General features: G+C 43.9%; 4 protein-coding genes across 5 annotated transcripts in view; 3 read left to right on the top strand and 1 right to left on the bottom strand.

Moving 5' to 3' along the window:
- LOC139408614 (taperin) overlaps positions 1–5,113 on the top strand; it is a 30,594-nt gene extending 25,481 nt beyond the window's left edge. Inside the window, exon 4 of the mRNA XM_071152699.1 lies at positions 1,340–5,113. Coding sequence (XP_071008800.1) covers positions 1,340–1,402 — 63 coding nt within the window. The 3' untranslated portion in view covers positions 1,403–5,113. The remainder of the gene's footprint in view (positions 1–1,339) is intronic.
- LOC139408615 (Sjogren syndrome nuclear autoantigen 1) lies at positions 4,381–8,120 on the bottom strand. Its single transcript, XM_071152700.1, has 3 exons — positions 7,790–8,120; positions 5,960–6,159; positions 4,381–5,522 (listed from the first exon to the last, which is right to left on the bottom strand). The coding sequence occupies exons 1-3, from the start codon at positions 7,839–7,841 to the stop codon at positions 5,430–5,432; spliced, it is 345 nt and encodes a 114-aa protein (XP_071008801.1). The 5' UTR covers positions 7,842–8,120; the 3' UTR covers positions 4,381–5,429.
- Positions 8,121–8,162: 42 nt separating this feature from the next.
- Positions 8,163–18,729, top strand: LOC139408613 (anaphase promoting complex subunit 2). Its single transcript, XM_071152698.1, has 14 exons — positions 8,163–8,456; positions 8,718–8,976; positions 9,089–9,410; positions 9,660–9,792; positions 10,044–10,263; positions 10,444–10,563; positions 10,735–10,852; positions 14,550–14,728; positions 14,960–15,101; positions 15,376–15,451; positions 17,102–17,305; positions 17,458–17,590; positions 17,705–17,946; positions 18,079–18,729. Exons 1-14 carry the CDS (start codon positions 8,379–8,381, stop codon positions 18,289–18,291), a joined length of 2,439 nt encoding a protein of 812 aa, XP_071008799.1. The 5' UTR covers positions 8,163–8,378; the 3' UTR covers positions 18,292–18,729.
- A 514-nt stretch (positions 18,730–19,243) lies between these two features.
- LOC139408612 (atrial natriuretic peptide receptor 2-like) overlaps positions 19,244–20,580 on the top strand; it is a 56,181-nt gene continuing 54,844 nt past the window's right edge. Inside the window, exon 1 of one of the 2 annotated variants that reach the window (XM_071152697.1) lies at positions 19,244–20,229. In XM_071152697.1, coding sequence (XP_071008798.1) covers positions 19,527–20,229 — 703 coding nt within the window. In that variant the 5' untranslated portion in view covers positions 19,244–19,526. The remainder of the gene's footprint in view (positions 20,230–20,580) is intronic. The other variant, XM_071152696.1, reaches the window with a different exon arrangement.

The following is a 20,580-nucleotide window of genomic DNA, read 5'->3' as shown; positions in this document are numbered from 1 at the left end:
GGGTTGAGGTTGGGTAATTGTGGAGGCCAGGTCATCTGATGCAGCACTCCATCACTATCCTCCTTGGTCAAATAGCCCTTATATAGCCTGGAGGTGTGTTTTGGGTCATTGTCCTGTTGAAAAACAAATGATATTCCCACTAAGCGCAAACCAGATGGGATGGCTTATCGCTGCAGAATGCTGTGGGAGCCATGCTGGTTAAGTGTGCCTTGAATTCTAAATCAATCACGACAGTGTCACCAGCAAAGCACCCCCACACAATCACACCACCTCCTCCATGCTTCACGGTGGGAACCACACATGCAGAGATCATCTGTTCATCTACTCTGCATCTCACAAAGACATGGCGGTTGTAACCAAAAATCTCTAATTTGGACTCATCAGACCATAGGGCTGATTTCCACTGGTCTATTGTCCATTGCTCATGTTTCTTGGCCTAAGCAAGTCTCTTCTTATTATTGGTGTCCTTTAGTAGTGGTTTCTTTGCAGCAATTTGACCATGAAGGTCTGATTCACACAGTCTCCTCTGAACAGTTGATGTTGAGATGTGTCTGTTACTTGAGCTCTGTGAAGGATTTATTTGGGCTGCAATTTCTGAGGCTGGTAACTGTAATGAACTTATCCTCTGCAGCAGAGGTAACTCTGGGTCTTCCTTTCCTGTTGTGGTCCTCATGGGAGCCAGTTTCATCATAGTGTTTGATGGTTTTTGCGACTGCATTTGAAAACTTTTTTTTTAAAGTTCTTGACATTTTATGAATTGACTGACCTTCATGTCTTAAAGTAATGGACTGTCATTTCTCTTTGCTTATTTGAGCTGTTCTTGCCATAATATGGACTTGGTCTTTCATCAAATAGGGCTATCTTCTGTATACCACCCCTACCTTGTCACAACACAACTGATTGGCTCAAACGCATTAAGAAGGAAAGAAATTCCACAAATTTAACAAGGCACACATGTTAATTGAAATGCATTCCAGGTGACTACATCATGATGCTGATTGAGAGAATGCCAAGAGTGTGCAAAGCTGTCATAAAGGCAAAGGGTGTCTACTTAAAATAATCTCAAATATAAAATATATTTTGATTTGTTTAACGCTCTTTTGGTTGCTACATGATTTTGATGTCTTCAATGTAGAAAAATAAAGAAAAACCCTGGAATGAGTAAGTGTGTCCAAACTTGTGACTGGTACTGTATATATGACACATTCATTCATCAACCTCAACTTTTGTGGGGCTACTTTAAAAGTATCAGAATGGCATAACAGCACATCATTTACTAAAGTAACTCTATTTCTCTCTCTCCACCCTTACCCTGCTCTTCATTTTATATATATATCAGCTCACCCCAGCAGACAGCTCCTTGCTGTCAGATTTCAGCAGTGAACCTGCTCTGTACTTCTGATATGCCTGGACCAAACAGGAATGACCACTGCCCTACAGCTTGGACTCAGAACCACAGTTACACAACCCAGGCTGGGACCAGACTCCTACCAGTGCCCAGTGAGACCAGTGCCCAGTGAGACCAGTGCCCAGTGAGACCAGTGCCCAGTGAGACTTAACAGAATTGGACCTCAAGTCGCACTCCAACACAATCAAAGCACTCTTTTTTTTCACACCTTGTTTAATTTGATACATAGACATCAACCAACCACAACCCAAGCAGCTGGACTGTCCTCATCTTACATGTACAGTTGATCTGTCTGTTCTCTCAACCACTACCAATTCCTCTCACTGACTGCCATTGAGCGGTGAAGTCTGAACCAGATCTCTGACAGACTGTATTTGATTGTCCAAAGTGATCTGAGCTTGAAAGATAATCATGCATTATAATGCTGTTTTCCAGGCTTTACGATCTCTAGAAGGCGGCTATCTGGCTCCATTCTGTCTGCCTTGATGTCTCTCTGTCTCCATCATTGTTGTCATATTATATATACTGCGTATGTATAACAGGAATGACCACAATACAGTGCATTCAGAAAGTATTCAGACCCCTTGACTTTTTCACATTTTAATGTTACAGCCTTATTCTAAAATGGATTACATTGTTTTTTTCCCCCTCATTAATCTACACACAATACCCTATAATGACAAAGCAAAAACAGGTTTTTATAAATTACATTTATGAGTACTTTTGTTTAAGCACCTTTGGCATCGATTACAGCCTTGAGTCTTCCTGGGTATAACGATACAAGCTTTGCACCCTTGTATTTGGGGAGTCTCTCCCATTCTTCTCTGCAGATCCTCTCAAGCTCTGTCAGGTTGGATGGGGAGTATCACTGCACAGCTATTTTCCGGTCTCTCTAGAGATGTTTGATTGGGTTCAAGTTCGGGCTCTGGCTGAGCCACTCAAGGACATTCAGAGACTTGTCCTGAAGCCATTCCTGCATTGTCTTGGCTGTGTGCTTAGGGTTGTTGTCCTGTTGTAAGGTGAATCTTTGCCCCATTCTGAGGTCCTGAGCATTTTGGAGCAGGTTTTCATCAAGGATCTCTCTGTACTTTGCTCTGTTCATCTTTCCTTCAATCCTGACTAGTCTCCAAGTTTCTGCTGCTGAAAAACATCCCCACAGGATGATGCTGCCACCATGCTTCACCATAGGGATGGTAACAGGTTTCCTCCAGACTGGCACTCCAGACAATTGGCATTCAGGCCAAAGAGTTCAATCTTGGTTTCATCAGACCAGAGAATCTTGTTTCTCATGTTCAGAGTCCTTTAGGTGCCTTTTGGGTAACTCCAAGCGGGCTGCATTGTGCGTTTTACTGAGGAGTGGTTTCCGTCTGGCCACTCTCCCATAAAGAACTGATGAGTGGAGTGCTGCAGAGATGGGAGAATCTTCCAGAAGGACAATCATCTCAATAGAGGAACTCTGGAGCTCTGTCAGTGACCATCAGTTTGGCCGCGCAGCCAGCTCTAGGAAGAATCTTGGTGGTTCCATACTTCCTCAGTTTAAGAATGATGGAGGCCACTGTTCTTGGGGACCTCCAATGCTGCAGAAATGTACCCTTCCCCAGATCTGTGCCTCAACACAATCCTGTCTCGGAGCACTATGGATAGTTCCTTCGACTTTATGGCTTGGTTTTTGCTCTAAGATGCACTGTCAACTGTGGGACCTTATATAGACAGGTGTGTGCCTTTCCAAATCGTGTCCAATCAATTACATTTACCACAGGTGGAATCAAATCAAGTTGAAGAAACATCTACATTTCCAGTCTCATAGAAAAAGGTCTGAATACTTATGTAAATAAGGTATTTCAGTTTCTATTTCTTTATAAATGTGCAAACTATTTTAAAAACCTGTTTTCACTTTGTCATTTTGGGGTATTGTGTGTAGATTGATGAGGATATGTTTTGTTTATCCATTTTAGAATAAGGCTGTAACAAAATGTGGGAAAAGTCAAGGGGTCTGAATACTTTCCGAATGCAGTGTATGGTGTCTGTGTGTCCTTGTAAAGGGGATTTGTGTAGTGGTGGTGACCAAATTCCTTAAACAAGGAAGCCATCAGTGCCCATTCTTATCAAGAAGAGACTCAGTGTTGTGTCCTGGAGTCCCAAAACGTAGGCTGAGGACGCCACACTTCATAGGGAACGGGCAGACAAACACAAACAATACTTAAACACGGCAAGGGTTCCACAATCCTAGTCATTTGTTTTTCTACCTGATTTCCCCTTAGTGTATGCTTCTTCTGTGTGCCTTTTTAGTTTTTCTATGTTTCCAATGCTGTGTTGGAGATTTTGCCAGAAGAGTGCAGGAGCAAGCGAATGTCAACACTCCCTCTTATAATTAAGAAATGCTCTGTAGACCTGCTCAACTTTGTTTGATCATCAAAGAGCTGTGAAGCGATATTATACCTTCTGCAAGAAGCTTAATGTCAAAGGGACAGTAAATTAGACCCATTGTCCAGAATACTATTTCCCCCATTCAGTGTTAATGTTTGAACACTGCCAAGTGTGAAAGATACCAAGAATAGCAACTATTGAAACAATTCACCAGCATGTGCGTTTGAAAGGTCGCCTTTCAGATACTCGTTCTTGTGTATTGTATGGATCAAATAGCTGTGCTAGATGGAACAAGGAAGGGTGTGTCCTCATGGCCATGTTTTTCCTTCATTGACCAGTGAATAGCTTCTGACCTCAACCAGACCTCCTTCACATTCCATAGAGCAGGGTTTCCCAAACTTGGTCCGCAGAACCCCAAGAGGTGCACGTTTTTGTTTTAACACTACACACTTGAATGATGAATAGTTGATTTGAATCAGCTGTGTAATGCTAGGGCAAAAACCTAAACATGCAGTCATTGGGGTCCAGAGGACTGAGTTTGGGAGCCCCTGCCACAGTGAGCTGGTCTATTTTAGTAATGAAGACATTGATCTTACACACAATTGTTTATCGGAGATTTTTTTTTTTTTATAAGATGGCTTTAAGTCAAGATTTTTACTCAATGCCAATTGACTTGTGTCGTCCACAGTAATTAACTCGCATTCTCAAACATTCCTTCGGACAGTATTTATGTACAGTTTATATACTCCAATGGAAGAGGTTTAGATTAGACAGGACTGGCAACATTTCTATACTGTAACTTTCATGATTAGACACTTGTCAAGATTTTATTTTAAACCTCAAATACAGGCAAGGTGAAAGTGTTCATCAATCGATGTACTGTATGTCAATGAGAAACAAGGAATGCATGCTGTTTCTGCCACAACCCTATTGGGGAAACCAGGGAATGATAACTGGTTAGTGTCCACTGATAATCCCATATAGAGCACACCTGCCATTCATCTGTGCCAACTGCTGCATTTAGGACCAAATCCCTAAGTAGGCCAGCAGCTTTTCCTGGGAATTGTGCCTTTAATTGAATCAGGGGACCAAGAGCCAGGGCTTTAATGGCATGTTTCAGTGACACCAGCAAGATTGGGATGAGACGGATTCACTTGAAAGAACATTGAAGCCTGGGACCATTGTATATTCCTGTTAAGAAAGATGAGGCTTCCAGCTACACTATTAATCTCCAGCATCAAAGATGTGCTTACTGTAAAATTTGTAGTTGTCAATGATTTGGGCAAAAAGATGTCAGAACTGTACAAATGAAAGCTCAATAAATAGATGAAGCCTTGACAGTGTGAATAGTTTCTGGTGCAGAGTGTCAGACTAGTCTCCAGCCCTCATGTGAAGGCAGAATCTTCCGTGTGCGCGTATTTGTTGAAAGACAGCACTCACAAAATGGAATTACTTTTGAGTTGGTTCCATACATGGCAAATGTGAAGGGAATCTTCAAACTTTATTAAAATACAATTGATATAAAATAAGTACACCAGTAAAGAGCAGAATTAGATATTCAAAACATTTTTACATAAATATATTACAAACAGTTCTAGATAAGATGGTGAGGGGAAGTGCTGGTATCTGGGTGAGAGGGAAGGTAGTCTGGACGTCAGTGGTCTTTCCCTCTGGGTTCAGTGGCTTTGCCGAGATTTCCCGCTTCCTTCTTTAGTACACTCAGCAGTGTCTGAGAGCTCTCCAGAATCTGAGAATAAGGCATGAATTAACATAAGACACTTGCCTCAGTCTATGAAATACCATAAAGCCTGAGGTAACTGGGAATTAAATGCAGCATGACAATGTGCTATGTAACAATTTGTTGGAAAGTCTGACTTTGAGCACTCCGTTTTTAATTAACGACACTTACGGGCGTTTGTTTGCTCTGCCATTAAGCTCTTAGTAACACCAAGGGAGTTGAATATTAAGAAAACACGTGGGATGTATGTTGTCTTGAATTACAACAAGTAATTCCAGGGTTCTTTTGTGGGTCAGAAAATGTCTTGCCCTGTACGTTTGTAGGGTCTTTTTGCAGTCAAATTAACATGAGCGATCCTGTACAGCGGACATATCCATTCAGGGTTTTGTGAGACTAAACTAGCGTTGAAAAAAATGAAAAATAAAGCCCCTGAACCCTGGCCTGACCTTCATATAGGCAGCCTCAGTCTCAGCGATGGTGCGGTCAAAGTCAGCGCGGGCGGTGAGTCGTCTGGCCAAGCTCTCATTGACGCGGCTTAGCTTCTCAGTGAGGACACGAATGTCGTGTTGTAGACGACCCTTCTCCTCCTCCTCCAGCTGTATCTGACGGTTCAACTCATCCCTCTTAGAGCACAGCTCCTCGATACCTGGGGAAAAGGAAACACTGGCTGTTTAGGAGATGGAATGTAAATGTACTATTAATGTGGATACGACCATGGTATTCAGTTCAATTCATTTGTACATGACTGGTTTTACAGTGTAGCCGTAGCCTAAATTAATTACTTGAATGCTTAGCATCAAATATAGCCTGGGCCTACATTCCTAGTCCCAACAGCCTGTGAATAGTAAGAAATCTGGGTATTTTAAAGAGAAAACAACCTAGAGGCCTATAATCTATCCTTCTAAATACATGTCAGACTTCCTGTGCACAATGTAAGAAGGATAAGAGGGGGAGGTCACCCTCACTCAGCATCCCTTTCCTGTTGAATCAGCCCATTCCAGCCTGTGATGGATGAAAGTGAGAGACGGTATCAATCATACATTAATGAAATCCCACTGCCAGAGGTCACATCTTAGTCTGTAGCTATGGAATTAGATCTTTCACAGTATAAAGATAGGCATTAGTTGCATCAACACTCCATCGAATCAGCTCCATAATACTAGCCTATTTTCAAAGCCAGCCATTATGATTCAAAACTGCTGACAAATCTATCAAAACTATAATGAGTGGGTTGAGAATCAAGGGTTCAATTGATCTTAGACAATTCCAATGAAAATAGTCTTATGAAGCAAGAACACCTGGGCTAAAGTCTAGATCAAATTCCTCTGACATTACCAGTCATGTCAGTGAGATTATGGGCATCTATACATGGACTGATTGAAACAGTTACTCAGAGTTGGATGCATTTAAATTTTACACAAGCAGAATGCCATGTCTTGATTTAAACTACGTGTCAGGGGTTTGATGGCTGTGCTAAAGCAAGGTCAATTATAGTCAGTGGCTATTTCCCATGGGTCTGCTGTAGTCTGGAATAGCTGCAGACAGTATCTGCAGTACAAACACACACCTACTTGGATACCAACATTCTTGTAACAGTTATATCCCCTCCCACTAACCACACACTGGGTGTCACAAGCGTGTAAATTATTAAATGAAGGCTTAAAGAAATAAATTAATACAAAAGTATTTCAAACTAAACATATTTCCTTGACAAGTCAAACAGGTAAACTTCCGCACAGACTGGGTCCAAGTCTAGCGTCTCTTGCCTGTAAAATACAGACTAAGGAATAACATAATTCTGCCGCATTTAATCCCCCTCCCTAACCTTTCAACAACTCAGTTGACTGAATCACACATACTCTTGTGTAGTGATATAGGAAAAAAAGAACTGTCTGCACATGCACCTAGGGAAATAATGACTTTCTATTGGGAGAAAAAGAAATCGCATCAAAGAGAAAGAGCCTAGAAACAGGCTGCATCAAAGCATGGGATAGAAGCAGCATACTCTTTCAAGGTTAACTACCCAGATTCAGTCACACGTGCCTAATTAGCTGTAGCTGTCCAAAATGAGAAGCTGGAATATGATACATTCGGGAAATCTTTGTCCCTGAAGGGCCTAAATACAGCATAAAAATACAGATATTTCCACAACGGACCCAAACAAGTGAAAACAAGAAGCTAGCTAGCTAACATATTGACATAGCTAGGTAGAAACTAGCTAACAGTTAACTAAAGCAACGTAGTATTTAAAGACAAATATACGAAATGCCACTTACACTTGACAAGCTCATTGTTGTAGGTTTGTAGCGCTGCTCCTTGTTGGGTCATGATGTTGTCGATTATACTTACTTTTCCAGCTCTTCAGGGCCCTTCCCCGCGCACACAGCCAGAGTACTATCTACGTTAGTTAGCGACTCAATGATAACTTTGCAGTTTGAAGCCAAGGTATTGCTACAGATAACTCTCGCTAGGTTTAACTAGTTTGTAAACTGGCTCATTTGTGCAAAGATGTAGGCAGTCGATATGGACTCCTTCTCGACACCGACACTGTCCTTTACTAGCTTCAAAATCCCTCCATTTAGCTTGTTTCCACGACAACTAGCTAACAAACTGTCACGTACACTTCCGCCACACTTTTATGACTTCCGCAACCACACATACGTCACTATTATGCGCCACAGGTTTAGCAAGAGCGCGATAACTTCAATCAAATGGCATCTATAATTACCTTTTAGATTCATATGAGTATTTCTTATAAACTATGATACGTACATATTATTAATATGGGTGAGTGATATAACACAGACGATAACTTTGTCAGTACACAATCGAGTGGTTCTCGCTGAGTAATTAGGTCCACCCGGGATGATGGACTCTACTGAGATGTTTTTCTCAGTACCACAGGGGCTACCTTCTGCTTGGGACACCGTAACTGCAGCTCTGGTGAGTAGATGTACCTAACTTGCCTACGGTAGCACCTTGTGTTGTTGATATAGCCTGCTTGCCTTTTATGTGAGAATTAAATAAGATCAATTGTACCACTGTGGTTGGCTGCTGGACATGTAACGTTAGATAGCTAACGTTAACAGATTCACATGCCAGGCATTAGCTAACTAGCTAAGACCAATGTTGATCTATCAATGTACATACACACCATAGACCGTATCTGTTTATAAGAACATAAACAATTTCCTCTGTCTGCAGGTGTCTCCAGTGTCCAATGACATCACCATGTCTGATGAGTCTCTCTCTGAGGGGCTTAGCCTGCTGTGCTCTAACAGCCTGGGACAGTTTCTGGAGGGATGGCTAATGGAGACCCTGCAGGTGCGTCTTACTACTGCTATTGCCCCTGAGTTCTGGGCTGGAATGAAGCAACCAGAGAATGAACTGGAGGAGAAGGACAGGGCCAGGATCCTACTCATGGCCTTCCGTACCCTTTTGGACAGACTGCAACCTTTCCTAGGTGGGATCAAACATTGAAGTTACAGTTAAATGCACCCTTAATAATGCTAGAATTTTAACTGAACAGAATCTTGCCATATGCATAAAAATGTGCTCTATGTCCTTTTCCCCAGGAGGGTTGGAGAGGCTGGGTACCTGGCAGGACGAGGGCCGGGGTGGTCTGTGTGGCCCTGGGGCCAGGGGTCTCCGTGAGAGGGCCTTCTCTGTCATCAGGGCCATTCTGCTGTTCTCCCCCTCGGCTATGCTCCAGGAGAGAATACTGGAGTTCTACAGTAGGACTTTCTCTGTGCACATGACCCAGGAGGGGGAGGCAGGGGAGGCTGAGGAGGGGGGCGGGGGGCCTGAGGGGGGGGTATGTCAGGGCTGCACTGTCCCCACTCAGCGATGCTGGTGTCAGCAAGCCCTGGAGCAGCTGCAAGAGCTCAGCCAAGTACTGTGAGTGAATGGAGGGGTGCTGTGTCACTGTCTGCTCTGTTTTATAGACCCTAATTGTTGTACTGCTTAACGTCTTACATTCAAATATGACAACAACAAACAACAACATCACAAATGTCTTAGATCAGGGTTCACTTCCTTAACCATTGTCTACATCTCTACCTTTGTGTGCCTGCTATGTTTAAAATGTATCTTGTGCGGTTGTCTCTTCCTACAAATCTGCTAAAGTGTGATTGTCCCGCCCCCCAGGTCCAGGTTGCAGCTATTGGAGCGGGTCAGCTCAGAGGCAGTGACGTCCATCTTACACAAACTGATAGAGCAGCGGATGGAGCAGCACTGCAGGGGGGAGTACGAGAGCTCTTTCCTCTTCGACTTTCAGGAGGTACAGTAGACCAAAGAGCCTGTCTATGGGAGAACCACCTCACAGAATAAAGTGGAATTACCTATCAACAAGTTAGACTTTTCCAGCTTGCCTTACTCAACAGAATAGGTTGCTGACCAAATAAGATTTGTTTTTCAAACAATTTACTACACCAAGTCCAAATCTCAGAAATGTGATCATTTATCTGTTTTACTTATTATCTTACTTAAAAACATTCTCTCAAATTCCTCTTTCATTCTCTTTTTCTCCAGTGGCTAGAGCTGGTGTTGGGCTGGTTGAGCAGGGTGTTTGCCAGTGATGTGGGTGGAGTCAGTGGACTGGGCACGGTGCCCAACGGCACAGGCAGCGGGGCTGGGGTGGTGGGCCAGCCAGCCAACGCCGTGCTGCAGCGCTGGAGGTGTCACATGCACCAGTTCTTCTGCAGGATCTACGTCAACATGAGGATCGAGGAGCTCTTCAGCATCATCAGAGGTGAGGGGTTAGGGAACAGAGAGAGAAGATAGGGAGGTGGTGAATAATAAGAGAAAGCAGTTAGTGTTGGGCACTTGATGGCATAGGGAAGAGATTTGTTGGGAAGGAGATACAGAGAGGGAGGAGAGTTGTGGTTATTTATTCTCCCTCACATGCTGTGGTTTGTTCTGTCCCTGTCAGATTTCCCTGAGTCAAAGCCTGCCATCGATGACCTCAAGTTCTGCCTGGAGAGAACCAATCAGAGGCAGCAGCTCCTCACGTCCCTTAAGACAGCCTTTGACACCCGTCTGCTTCACCCAGGTCAGTGAACCGATGGCGGATTACAAACAATGACTGGTGTTTGTTGTTTATTTTGTCTGTTACACATTTAAACCATTGAAGACTAAGTGTTGAATGCAAACACAATGTTACATAAGAAACTAGACTTGTGTATATGAATCCCATCCCAACAACATTCCTTTTCCCCTCTAGGAGTCCATACCTCTGACATCATCACTGTGTACATCTCAGCTATAAAGGCCCTACGGGAGCTGGACCCATCCATGGTCATCCTGCAGGTTGCGTGCCAACCAATCCGCAAGTACCTCAGGTGGGTTCACATGTATTATTGTAATCTGTATTTACACTGAACAAAAATATAAACGCAGCATGCAATAATTTCAAAGTTCATATAAGGAAATCAGTCAATTGAAAAAAAAATCATCAGGCCCTAATCTATGGATTTTACATGACTGAGAATACAGATATGCATCTCTTGGTCACATATACCTTTAAAAAAAAGTCAGGGGCGTGGATCAGAAAACAAGTCAGTATCTGGTGTGACCACCATGTGTTTCATGCAGCGCGACACATCAGTTGATCAGGCTGTTGATTGTGGCCTGTGGAATGTTGTCCCACTCATCTTCAATGGCTGTGTGAAGTTGCTGGATATTGACTGGAACTGGAACACGATGTCATACACGTTGATCCAGAGCATCCCAAACATGCTCAATGGGCGACATGTCTGGTGAGTATGCAGGCCATGGAAGAACTGGGACATTTACAGCTTCCAGCAATTGTGTACAGATCCTTGTGATATGGGGGTGTGCATTATCATGCTGAAATATGAGGTGATGGTGGCAGATGAATGGCACGACAATGGGCCTCGATCTCATCACGGTATCTCTGCATTCAAATTGCCATCCGTGCCTGCCCATACCATATCCCCACCACCAACCATGGGGCACAGTGTTCATAACGTTGACATCAGTAAACCGTTGCCCACACGGCGCTATACACGCAGTCTGCCATCTGCCCGGTACAGTTGAGACCAGGATTCATCCATGAAGAGCACACTTCTCCAGCATGGCCATCAAAGGTGAGCATTTTCCCGCTAAAGTCAGTTGCGACGCAGAAATATTTAACTTGTACAAACCCACAGATTCCTCAGTTGTCCGGTGGCAGGTCTCAGATGATCCTTCAGGTGAAGAAGACAGATGTGGAGGTCCTGGGCTGGTGTGGTTACACGTGATCTGCTGTTGTGAGGCCGGTTGGACATACTGCTAAATTCTCTAAAACGACATTGGAGGCAGCTTATGGCAGAGAAATTAACATTCAGTTCTCTGGCAACAGCTCTGGTGGACATACCTGCAGTCAGCATGCCAATTGCACGCTCCCTCAAAACTTGAGACATCTGTGTTATTTTGTGTTATGACAAAACTGCACATTTTAGAGTGGCCTTTTATTGTCCCCAGCATAAGATGCACCTGTGTAATGATCATGCTGTTTAATCAGCTTCTTGATATGTTACACCTGTCAGGTGGATGGATTATCTTGGCAAAGGAGAAATGCTCAATAACAGGGATGTAAACAAATTTGTGCTCAACATTTGAGAGAAATATGCTTTTTGTGCGTATGGAAAATTTCGGGGATCTTTTATTTCAGCTCATGAAATATTGGATCAACACTTTACATGTTGCATTGTGAGGCAAATGTTAGAGAATATTGCTCTCTACTGGAACAAACAGGACCCCGAACAACTTCAACCCTCAAGCAATAAGACTGCTAAATAGTTAGCCCGGGTAGCTATTGGGTAACTATTTAACTGTCTGCATTGACCCTTTTTGCACTAACTCTTGTGACTCGTCACATACACTGCTGCTATTGTTGATGATCTATTCTGTTGCCTAGTCACTTTATCCCTACCAATATGTGCATACACTACATGACCAAAAGAATGTGGACACCTGCTTGTTGAACATCTCATTCCAAAATCATGGGCATTAATATGGAGTTGGTCCCCTCTTTGCTGCTACAACATCCTCCACTCTTCTTTCCACTAGATGTTGGAACATTTCCGTGGGGACTTGCTTCCATTCTACCATGACCATTAGTGAGGTCGGGCACTGATGTGCCCGGGAGATTAGACCTGGCTCTTAGTCGACATTCCAATTAATCCCAAAGGTGTTCGATGGGGTTGAGGTCAGGGCTCTGTGCAGGCCAGTCAAGTTCTTCCACACCAATCTTGACAAACCATTTCTGTATGGACCTTGCTTTGTGCATGGGGGCATTGTCATGCTGAAACAGGAAAGGGCCTTCCATAAACTGTTCCCACAAAGTTGGAAGCACAGAATTGCTGAGAATGGCATTGCATGCTGTAGTGTTAAGATTTCCCTTCACTGGATCTAAGGGGTCTAGCCTGAACCATGAAAAACAGCCCCAGACCATTATTCCCCCTCCACCAAACTTTACAGTTGGCACTATGCATTTGGGCAGGTAGCGTTCTCCTGGCATCCGCCAAACCCAGATTTGTCCGCCGGGACTGCCAGATGGTGAAGCGTGATTCGTCACTCCAGAGAATGCGTTTCCAGAGTCCAATGGCAGTGAGCTTTACACCACTCCAGCCGACGCTTAGCATTGCACATGGTGATCTTGGGCTTGTGTGCAGCTGCTCGGCCATGGAAGCCCATTTCATGAAGCTCTGGACAAACAGTTATTGTGCTGACGTTGCTTCCAGAGGCAGTTTGGAACTCGGTAGTGAGTGTTCCAACTGACGATTTTTACACGCTACGCGCTTCAGCACTCAGCGGTCCAGTTCTGTGAGCTTGTGTGGCTTACCAATTTGCGGCTGAGCCGTTGTTGCTCCTAGACATTTTCCACTTCACAATAACTGTCACGTTTGTCATAAGCAGTAGACCAAGATGCAGTGTGGTGTGTTTCCATCCTTTATTTTGGAATAGAAAACTTTAAAGAACAAAGCGAACAACCGAAACGTGAAGCTATAATAATGCTCACATGCAACTATACATAGACAAGATCCCACAAAGCACAATGGGGAAATGGCTACCTAAATACAGTATGATCCCCAATCAGAGACAACGATAAACAGCTGCCTCTGAATGGGAACCATACCAAGCCAACATAGATATACAATTCCCCTTGATAACCCACCCTTAATCACACCCCGACCTAACCAACATAGAGAATAAACAGCTCTCTATGGTCAGGGCGTGACAATAACAGCACAGTTGACCAGAGCAGACATTTTACAAACTGACTTGTTGGAAAAGTGGCATCCTATGATGGTTCCACATTGAAAGTCACTGAGCTCTTCTGTAAGGCCATTCTACTGCCAATGTTTGCTATGGAGATTGCATGGCTGTGTGCTCAATTTTATACACCTGTCAGCAACGGGTGTGGCTGAAATGGGGCTCCCGAGTGGGGCACCTGTCTAAGCCACTGCATCTCAGTGCTAGAAGCGTCACTACAGACCCTGGTTCGATCCTGGGCTGTATCACAACCGGCCGTGATCGGGAATCCCATAGGGTGGCACACAATTGTCCCAGCGCTATCTGTGTTAGGGGAGGGTTTGGCCGGTGTAGGCCGTCATTATAAAATAAGAATTTGTTTTTAACTGACTTGCCTACTTAAATAAAGTTAAAAAGTACCAATAGTCAAATCCACTAATTTGAAGGGGTGTCCACAAATGTTTGCATATTTGGTGTGTCTACCTCAATTACCTCGTACCCACTGCACATCTACTCGGTACTGGTACCCTGTGTATATAGCCAAGTTATCATTACTCATTGTGTATTTATTCCTTGTGTTATTATTTTATTTCTCTACATTCTATATTCTATTTTTTATTGTTAGAAAGGGCCCATAAGTTAGCATTTCACTGTTAGTCTACACGTTGTGTGCGAATTATGTGACAGATATTTAATTTGATACTTGACTGATTTGATTCCCATAGCATATTGCTGTTGAGTTGCTGTGATGTTGACGTAACGTTTGTGTGCCGCTGCTAGGACGCGGGAGGATACAGTGCGTCAGATAGTGGCCAGCCTTACTGGAGATGCGGAGGGCTGCAGTGACCTGGCCAATGAGTTGTCCCGTGCCGACCCCGTGACCCTGGAGACCCAGGATAGTGAGGACGAGGGCAGCGACCCAGAGGAATGGACCCCAGACCCTAAGGATGCTGTGACAGGTCGAACCCTCTGTGTACCCACCTTACACACACTGCATTCTCTTACTCTGTGAACTCCAATTCTCCAGTGGAGATGTATTGTATATGATTATCACTATCTGGTTGTCATCACACTAGACAAACTGTGTCCGTTTCCTGTTTCTGCTGCATTGAACTTCAATTGCTCCGAAAGAACACCTCTCCAACACATCTCTTTCACTAAATGCAAAATCATCTTCCTTCTTCTCTCAGACAAGACAGGGTCTAAGCGACGTTCGTCTGACATCATCACTCTTCTGGTCAGCATATATGGCAGTAAAGAGATTTTCATAGACGAGTACAGAACTGTCCTGGCAGACAGGCTGCTCCACCAGTTCAACTACAATACAGCCAGGTACGCAACACTCACGTACAGTAGCTAGTACCTGCACTCCAAAGGCATGTATCCCATTGCTATACTGTACATTACTCACTTCACTCCTTTACTGCACACCATGAAATCCTACTACTCAGCATCCATCTACACACTTGAGACACTTTGGAGACACTATTATTACGCAGATATACTGGTGTCTTGTTGATTATAATGTATTCTCTGTCTGGTCATTTTGGGTGAGTGAAATCGTTCCATATTTGTTCTATAAGTCACTTTTCTCATGTGCCTCCAGGGAGATCCGTAATGTGGAGTTACTCAAACTGAGATTTGGAGAGTCCCATATGCACTACTGCGAGGTGATGCTGAAGGTAAAGTACTGTACATACACTACTCTGTGTCTCCTTAAGTCCCCATTCATACCAGCGTGAGCTTTGACATCATGACTCCCTAGCTGTGTCACAACTGATCACCATCAGAGTATGTGAGCGGAGTTGAGCAGGGTGGAAATCGTGCTCATTGCTCATGGAGCCGTGCTTGCGCACCACTCCCGGTGCTCCACGTCCTTTCAAACCGCTCGGCTAAAAATCGCTCCTCGCTCACGGGGGAAAAAAACTGCCGCTCCATTCATTAAAGTCACAATTTAACCAACACTCATCTATTTTTGTGACTACTGGGTCACGGGGTCATTTGGTTTTGAACTATTCAAACCAAACCATATGATTTGAATGAAACGTATTTGAATAAACAACAGGAAAAGGCGACTGGAAGAAGCGCTCATAACTTTAAATGGGCTACATGTCATATTAAACAGCTTATAAACATTCTAAATAAGTCAGGAGCCAGACAGGGAGTCTAGGAAGCAACAAAAATGTGTTATTTAGGCTATATTATTTCAATTATTTCAAGGCTATAGCCTACAAAGAAATACATGGTGAAGCATTTGCGAGTGCAACACACTAGGCTGGTAGGGAGTCAGGGACATTAAGTGCTCAGCGTTTAAACAACATTTCGTTGTATTAAATCATTGTAGTCTATAAATTGCGCATATAGGCAGTGACTTAAAATTAAATACAAACTAAACTAAAAATGCCTTATTAGGCTCAGTCTACAGTGCCTTTGAATTCATTTTTAGAAACATGAGTTTGGCCAGAGTCTGTGACTTCAGACTCATGAGATGGTGCCTGGAGAGAAGGCCAGCAGTGGAGAATATCCTCTCCACACCCGCAGAGCCACTGGGGATGCTAAACACCCTTTGGGCCACTCTTGCCAGGCTGGGCGGGTGCACAGTTGTTTTTAATTTTTCTGCAGGTAAGCCTAAAGGATTTTAGGTAAAATAACCCTATGAAAATGGATGCAAAATCAATTTTGGCCTATTGTATAGATAAATGAATGAAACTGAACAAAACTTTTAAGAGATCTGATTTCTTTTGTTTATAAATACTTTGCTACAATGACACACTTAGCTAGCTACCAACATCATTCCTTTCTGTTAGCATGTGCACGTAGTAAAGTACACCATCATGCTTTCAGGATATGTCTTTTCAGATTCCACAATGATTATTTAGTTGTGGAGACTACATCACTGCACTCCCTCTTTTGCTCTTAGTCCTCCTGTTTTATCAGTTTGTTTATGAAAATATTTAGCAAACTGGATGACAGTAGCTAAATCAAGGGAATATAGCAGTACACAAGTGGACTACAAATGCATGCTGGGCCGGGCATGACCTGAGCTTGTGAAGTGAGCGCTACTGGAGCGAAATTGGATCAGGCAAGAAGGCCGACGCTCCAGCCTTGGGGAATCTTGCTCCACCTCCAGTCAAATTGGGCACTCTGCGCTCCGCTCACATACTCTGATCACCACTGATCAAAGCAGTATCTTTAAAAATACATGCAGTCCCATCTATCATAGGATAAAAGCCGAGGACACAGGACAGTACAGTATGAGGAAAGGAGGGCATTTAAGCACTTTAGGACAGAGCCTCACTCTCTTCTCCTCTCTTCCCTTTCTCTCTCTCCAGGACGTGGCTGACTCACGAAGGATCAACACCAACATCCGTGAGGAGGAGTCCAGGCTGGCTGAGGAGGAGCAGCCCCCTCTGGCCCTGTCAGCCATGATCCTGTCCTCTGAGTTCTGGCCCACACTGAAGGAGGAGAAGATGGAGCTCCCGCCCCTGGCCTCCCAAGCCATGGAGGCCTACACGCACCGCTACGAGAAACTCAAGGTACTTGATGATGGAGCCGTAGCCTGGATGCCAGTCTGTTTCTTCTTTAGTCAAGTCTTTATAAACAGACTTGCAGCCAGGCCAACAGAGAATGAATAGGGAAATTTAATTAAAAAATTCAATTCCATAATTCAAATGCTCTTGCTCCCCAGGCGATGAGGACCCTGAGCTGGAAGCCTCATTTGGGCTTAGTGACCCTGGATGTGGAGCTGGAGGACAGGACTCTGACTAACCTGACTGTGTCCCCCATCCATGCTGCCATCATCCTGCACTTCCAAGACAAAAGTTATTACTATGGCCATCACAGGCCTTATGTACAACTTATCAATGCATACAAACATTGTACAAGTAACTGAGATTTAGCTTAACCATCGCTCTCTCTGTCTATGTGTCCTGAAGGCTCGTGGACTCTGGAGGAGCTGAGTGGGGTCCTGGGCGTGCCCCAGGAGATGGTGAGGAGGAAGTTGGCTCTGTGGCAGCAGCAGGGGGTCCTAAAGGAGGAGGCTGGGGGGCGCTACTCTGTCCTGGAAACAGGCTCGTCCCGGGAGAGACCTGAGAGAGGGGTGATGCTGATTGACAGTGACGAGGAGGGAGACTCCAACACCACCACCCAGTCAGAGCAGAGGGAGGAGAAACTACAGGTGCATTACACACACACGCGCACACACACATTGGAGGCATGGAATTCAAATACAAATCTCCTGTCAAATACAAATCAAGCTAGCCCTAACAGCAGTGTTCTCTCTCCCCTGTGTACGTGGTTGTTGGTGCAGTTGTTCTGGGCCTACATCCAGGCCATGCTGACCAACTTGGAGACCATGACCCTAGAGCGCATCCACTCCATGCTCAGGATGTTTGTTGCCACGGGACCAATTGTCACAGAGATGGACGTGAATGAGCTGCAGGCCTTCCTGCAAAGGAAAGTACGAGACCATCAGCTCATCATGTCCGCAGGCATCTACAGACTGCCTAAGTCCACCAACTGAGGATGGGGAGAAGAGAGGAGAAAAGAGGAGGTTCAACTGAAAAGTGGAAATATCTGATTAGTTTCTGAAATGTACATGATGCCGCATTGCAGTTGGAGACTCCAGTTTCACAGATGAACCTTTTCAGAAATAGGTTTGTAAACTGAAAACGCCAAGCATCGTACTGAATTACTATGTCTTACAATACTAATGGCTATAAGGAGCATGAACCTCTCATTCTGTCTTTATTGTTGACCATCCAGGTTGCTTGACTTTGTTATGAGTTTTGGAGGACTCAAAAATCATACTATCAATGTGTTTCAGCAACCATTGTGTTCTGATGCTTTTAAAACAAAGTTGCACATTGAATTGACACGTGGTTGGACTTTGTGTATTTTGAAGTTCCCCTTTTGATAACATGACAATTGTCTGAGTTAATAAAAATACATGACTATGTAATATGATTGTATTTGTCATTAAAGATTATTGTAGCGCTTGCCGAAATGAAGCCTTGTGAGGAACTCCTGACCTCTAGTGGATCATTATGGAATCTCAGATTTGTGTAAATCAAATTCAGCGTCTCAGTTTGGAATGTGTACTGCATGCTTGTATTTTTGTTTATTCAACTCCCACGGAGTTTAACACAAGGCTTGACTCTGCTGAAATGGTGTCTTATAGATTATTGTCAAAAACAGTTCATATTTAACTGATCATCTCTTGACCTGGTCATAGAGATCTACACGTGTGCAGGTTTTTGTTCTAGCCCAGCAGGAACACCTGATTCAAGAGTAGTTGAATCAGTTATGTTAGTGCTATGGCTGAGCAAAAGCTTGCACACCCGGTGGGTCTCCAAGGACCAGGACTGAAGAACAGGGACAGCAGGCAGGGGGCGCCTCTTCCTAGTCTTTCTCAGACCTGTGATATGACGTGTGCGGGGCTGCACTGAATGTTTCTGTGATTTAAGTTCCAGTCATTTGGATGGATGTTATCACACTCGGAGGGGCGAGTTAAGGAACATCAGTCCGAGAAATGCGCTGAAGTGAACAACGCACAGAATCACTGCTGGATAACCATTAGAGCAACGTTAAAGATGATAAATGACACATGGATTACCTAAACATTTCTTCTATTGCCTGAAGTTGCATTTCAATAGAGAGCCATATGGTTAGGTTTCAGGACAGTAAGGCGTCTTACTACTCCAGGTGAACACACGAGGTCCGTTTTCTTGGATTTATTTTATACTTCAAATTAAAGCAATGGGATATAAAACGGATCTCGGATACTGTTTATTTGTGGTATTCACATACTCTCTCATATCCAGGTGTCGAACGAATATGGGAAATAATATCACAGTTGCGGTGATGCTTCCCGACAATTACCACAAGTATCCCTGGGCTTTGCCTCGGGTTTTCCCAGCAATTATTATGGCGAACGAGAATCTACAGAAGAAGCACGGAGTTCTCCAAGGCCACTCAATTCAACTCTTGAATTTCAGCACGGAGGATTCAACCGGTGTCTGCGCAGAAAATAAGGCACAGATTATCGCCGTGGACACCAAACTTTATAATAAACCAGATGCTTTCTTCGGACCAGGTTGCGTGTATTCAGTGGCCTCAGTTGGAAGATTTGCATCTCATTGGAAACTCCCATTGATAACTGCGGGAGGAACAGCATATGGGTTTGTTAACGGGGATGAGTACAAAACGATTGTGCGCACCGGACCTTCGACCACAAAATTGGGAGACTTTGCTAGTATTATTCACGCGCAGTTTAATTGGACCTCTCGTGCCATTCTGATTTTTCACGATGTGAAAAAAGATGACCGACCTCACTACTTCCTCTCTGAAGGAATTTACATAATTTTGAAAGCGGAAAATGTCACAGTTGATGCCTTGCCATATCAAGACTTGCCAAGCTATTATAAAGAAATCATTACTTTCATGAAAGACCACGGAAGAAGTAAGTCTATAAATTGGCTATTTCCACATGTGCAATATGAAATGTAGATGTTCCATTATAAGATGTGGAACATTGGCTTGATAGTAGGCTAATATGATATTTGGGCGTACGTTTTTAATTTACGAGTAGCCAGTGTTGGTCATATACACTGAGCGTACAAAACATTAGGAACACCCCCTTTTTCCCTCAATTCGTCGGGTCATGGACTCTACAAGGTGTCGAAAGCGTTCCACAGGGATTCTGGCCCATGTTGACTCCAATGCTTCCCACAGCTGTGTCAAGTTGGCTGGATGTCCTTTGGGTGGTTGATACACACGCGAAACTGTTGAGCGTGAAAAACCCAGAAGCGAT

The sequence above is a fragment of the Oncorhynchus clarkii genome, chromosome 5 (genome assembly GCF_045791955.1).
Source record: "Oncorhynchus clarkii lewisi isolate Uvic-CL-2024 chromosome 5, UVic_Ocla_1.0, whole genome shotgun sequence".
In the NCBI taxonomy this organism is placed as follows: Eukaryota; Metazoa; Chordata; class Actinopteri; order Salmoniformes; family Salmonidae; genus Oncorhynchus; species Oncorhynchus clarkii.
The sequence above is the reverse complement of the archived record's forward strand: the minus strand, read 5'-3'. Positions and strand labels throughout refer to the sequence as shown.

Bases quoted from the DNA above. Each gene is read 5' to 3' on its own strand.
- LOC139408613 (XM_071152698.1), top strand. From the start codon at position 8,379: ATGATGGACTCTACTGAGATGTTTTTCTCAGTACCACAGGGGCTACCT. The intron at 10,564-10,734 runs GTCAGTGAACCG...TTTCCCCTCTAG, and splicing joins CACCCGTCTGCTTCACCCAG to GAGTCCATACCTCTGACATC. The intron at 10,853-14,549 runs GTGGGTTCACAT...TGCCGCTGCTAG, and splicing joins CCAATCCGCAAGTACCTCAG to GACGCGGGAGGATACAGTGC.
- LOC139408615 (XM_071152700.1), bottom strand. From the start codon at position 7,841: ATGACCCAACAAGGAGCAGCGCTACAAACCTACAACAATGAGCTTGTC. The intron at 6,160-7,789 runs GTAAGTGGCATT...CCTTTTCCCCAG, and splicing joins CAACAATGAGCTTGTCAAGT to GTATCGAGGAGCTGTGCTCT. The intron at 5,523-5,959 runs GTCAGGCCAGGG...CCTTATTCTCAG, and splicing joins CTGAGGCTGCCTATATGAAG to ATTCTGGAGAGCTCTCAGAC.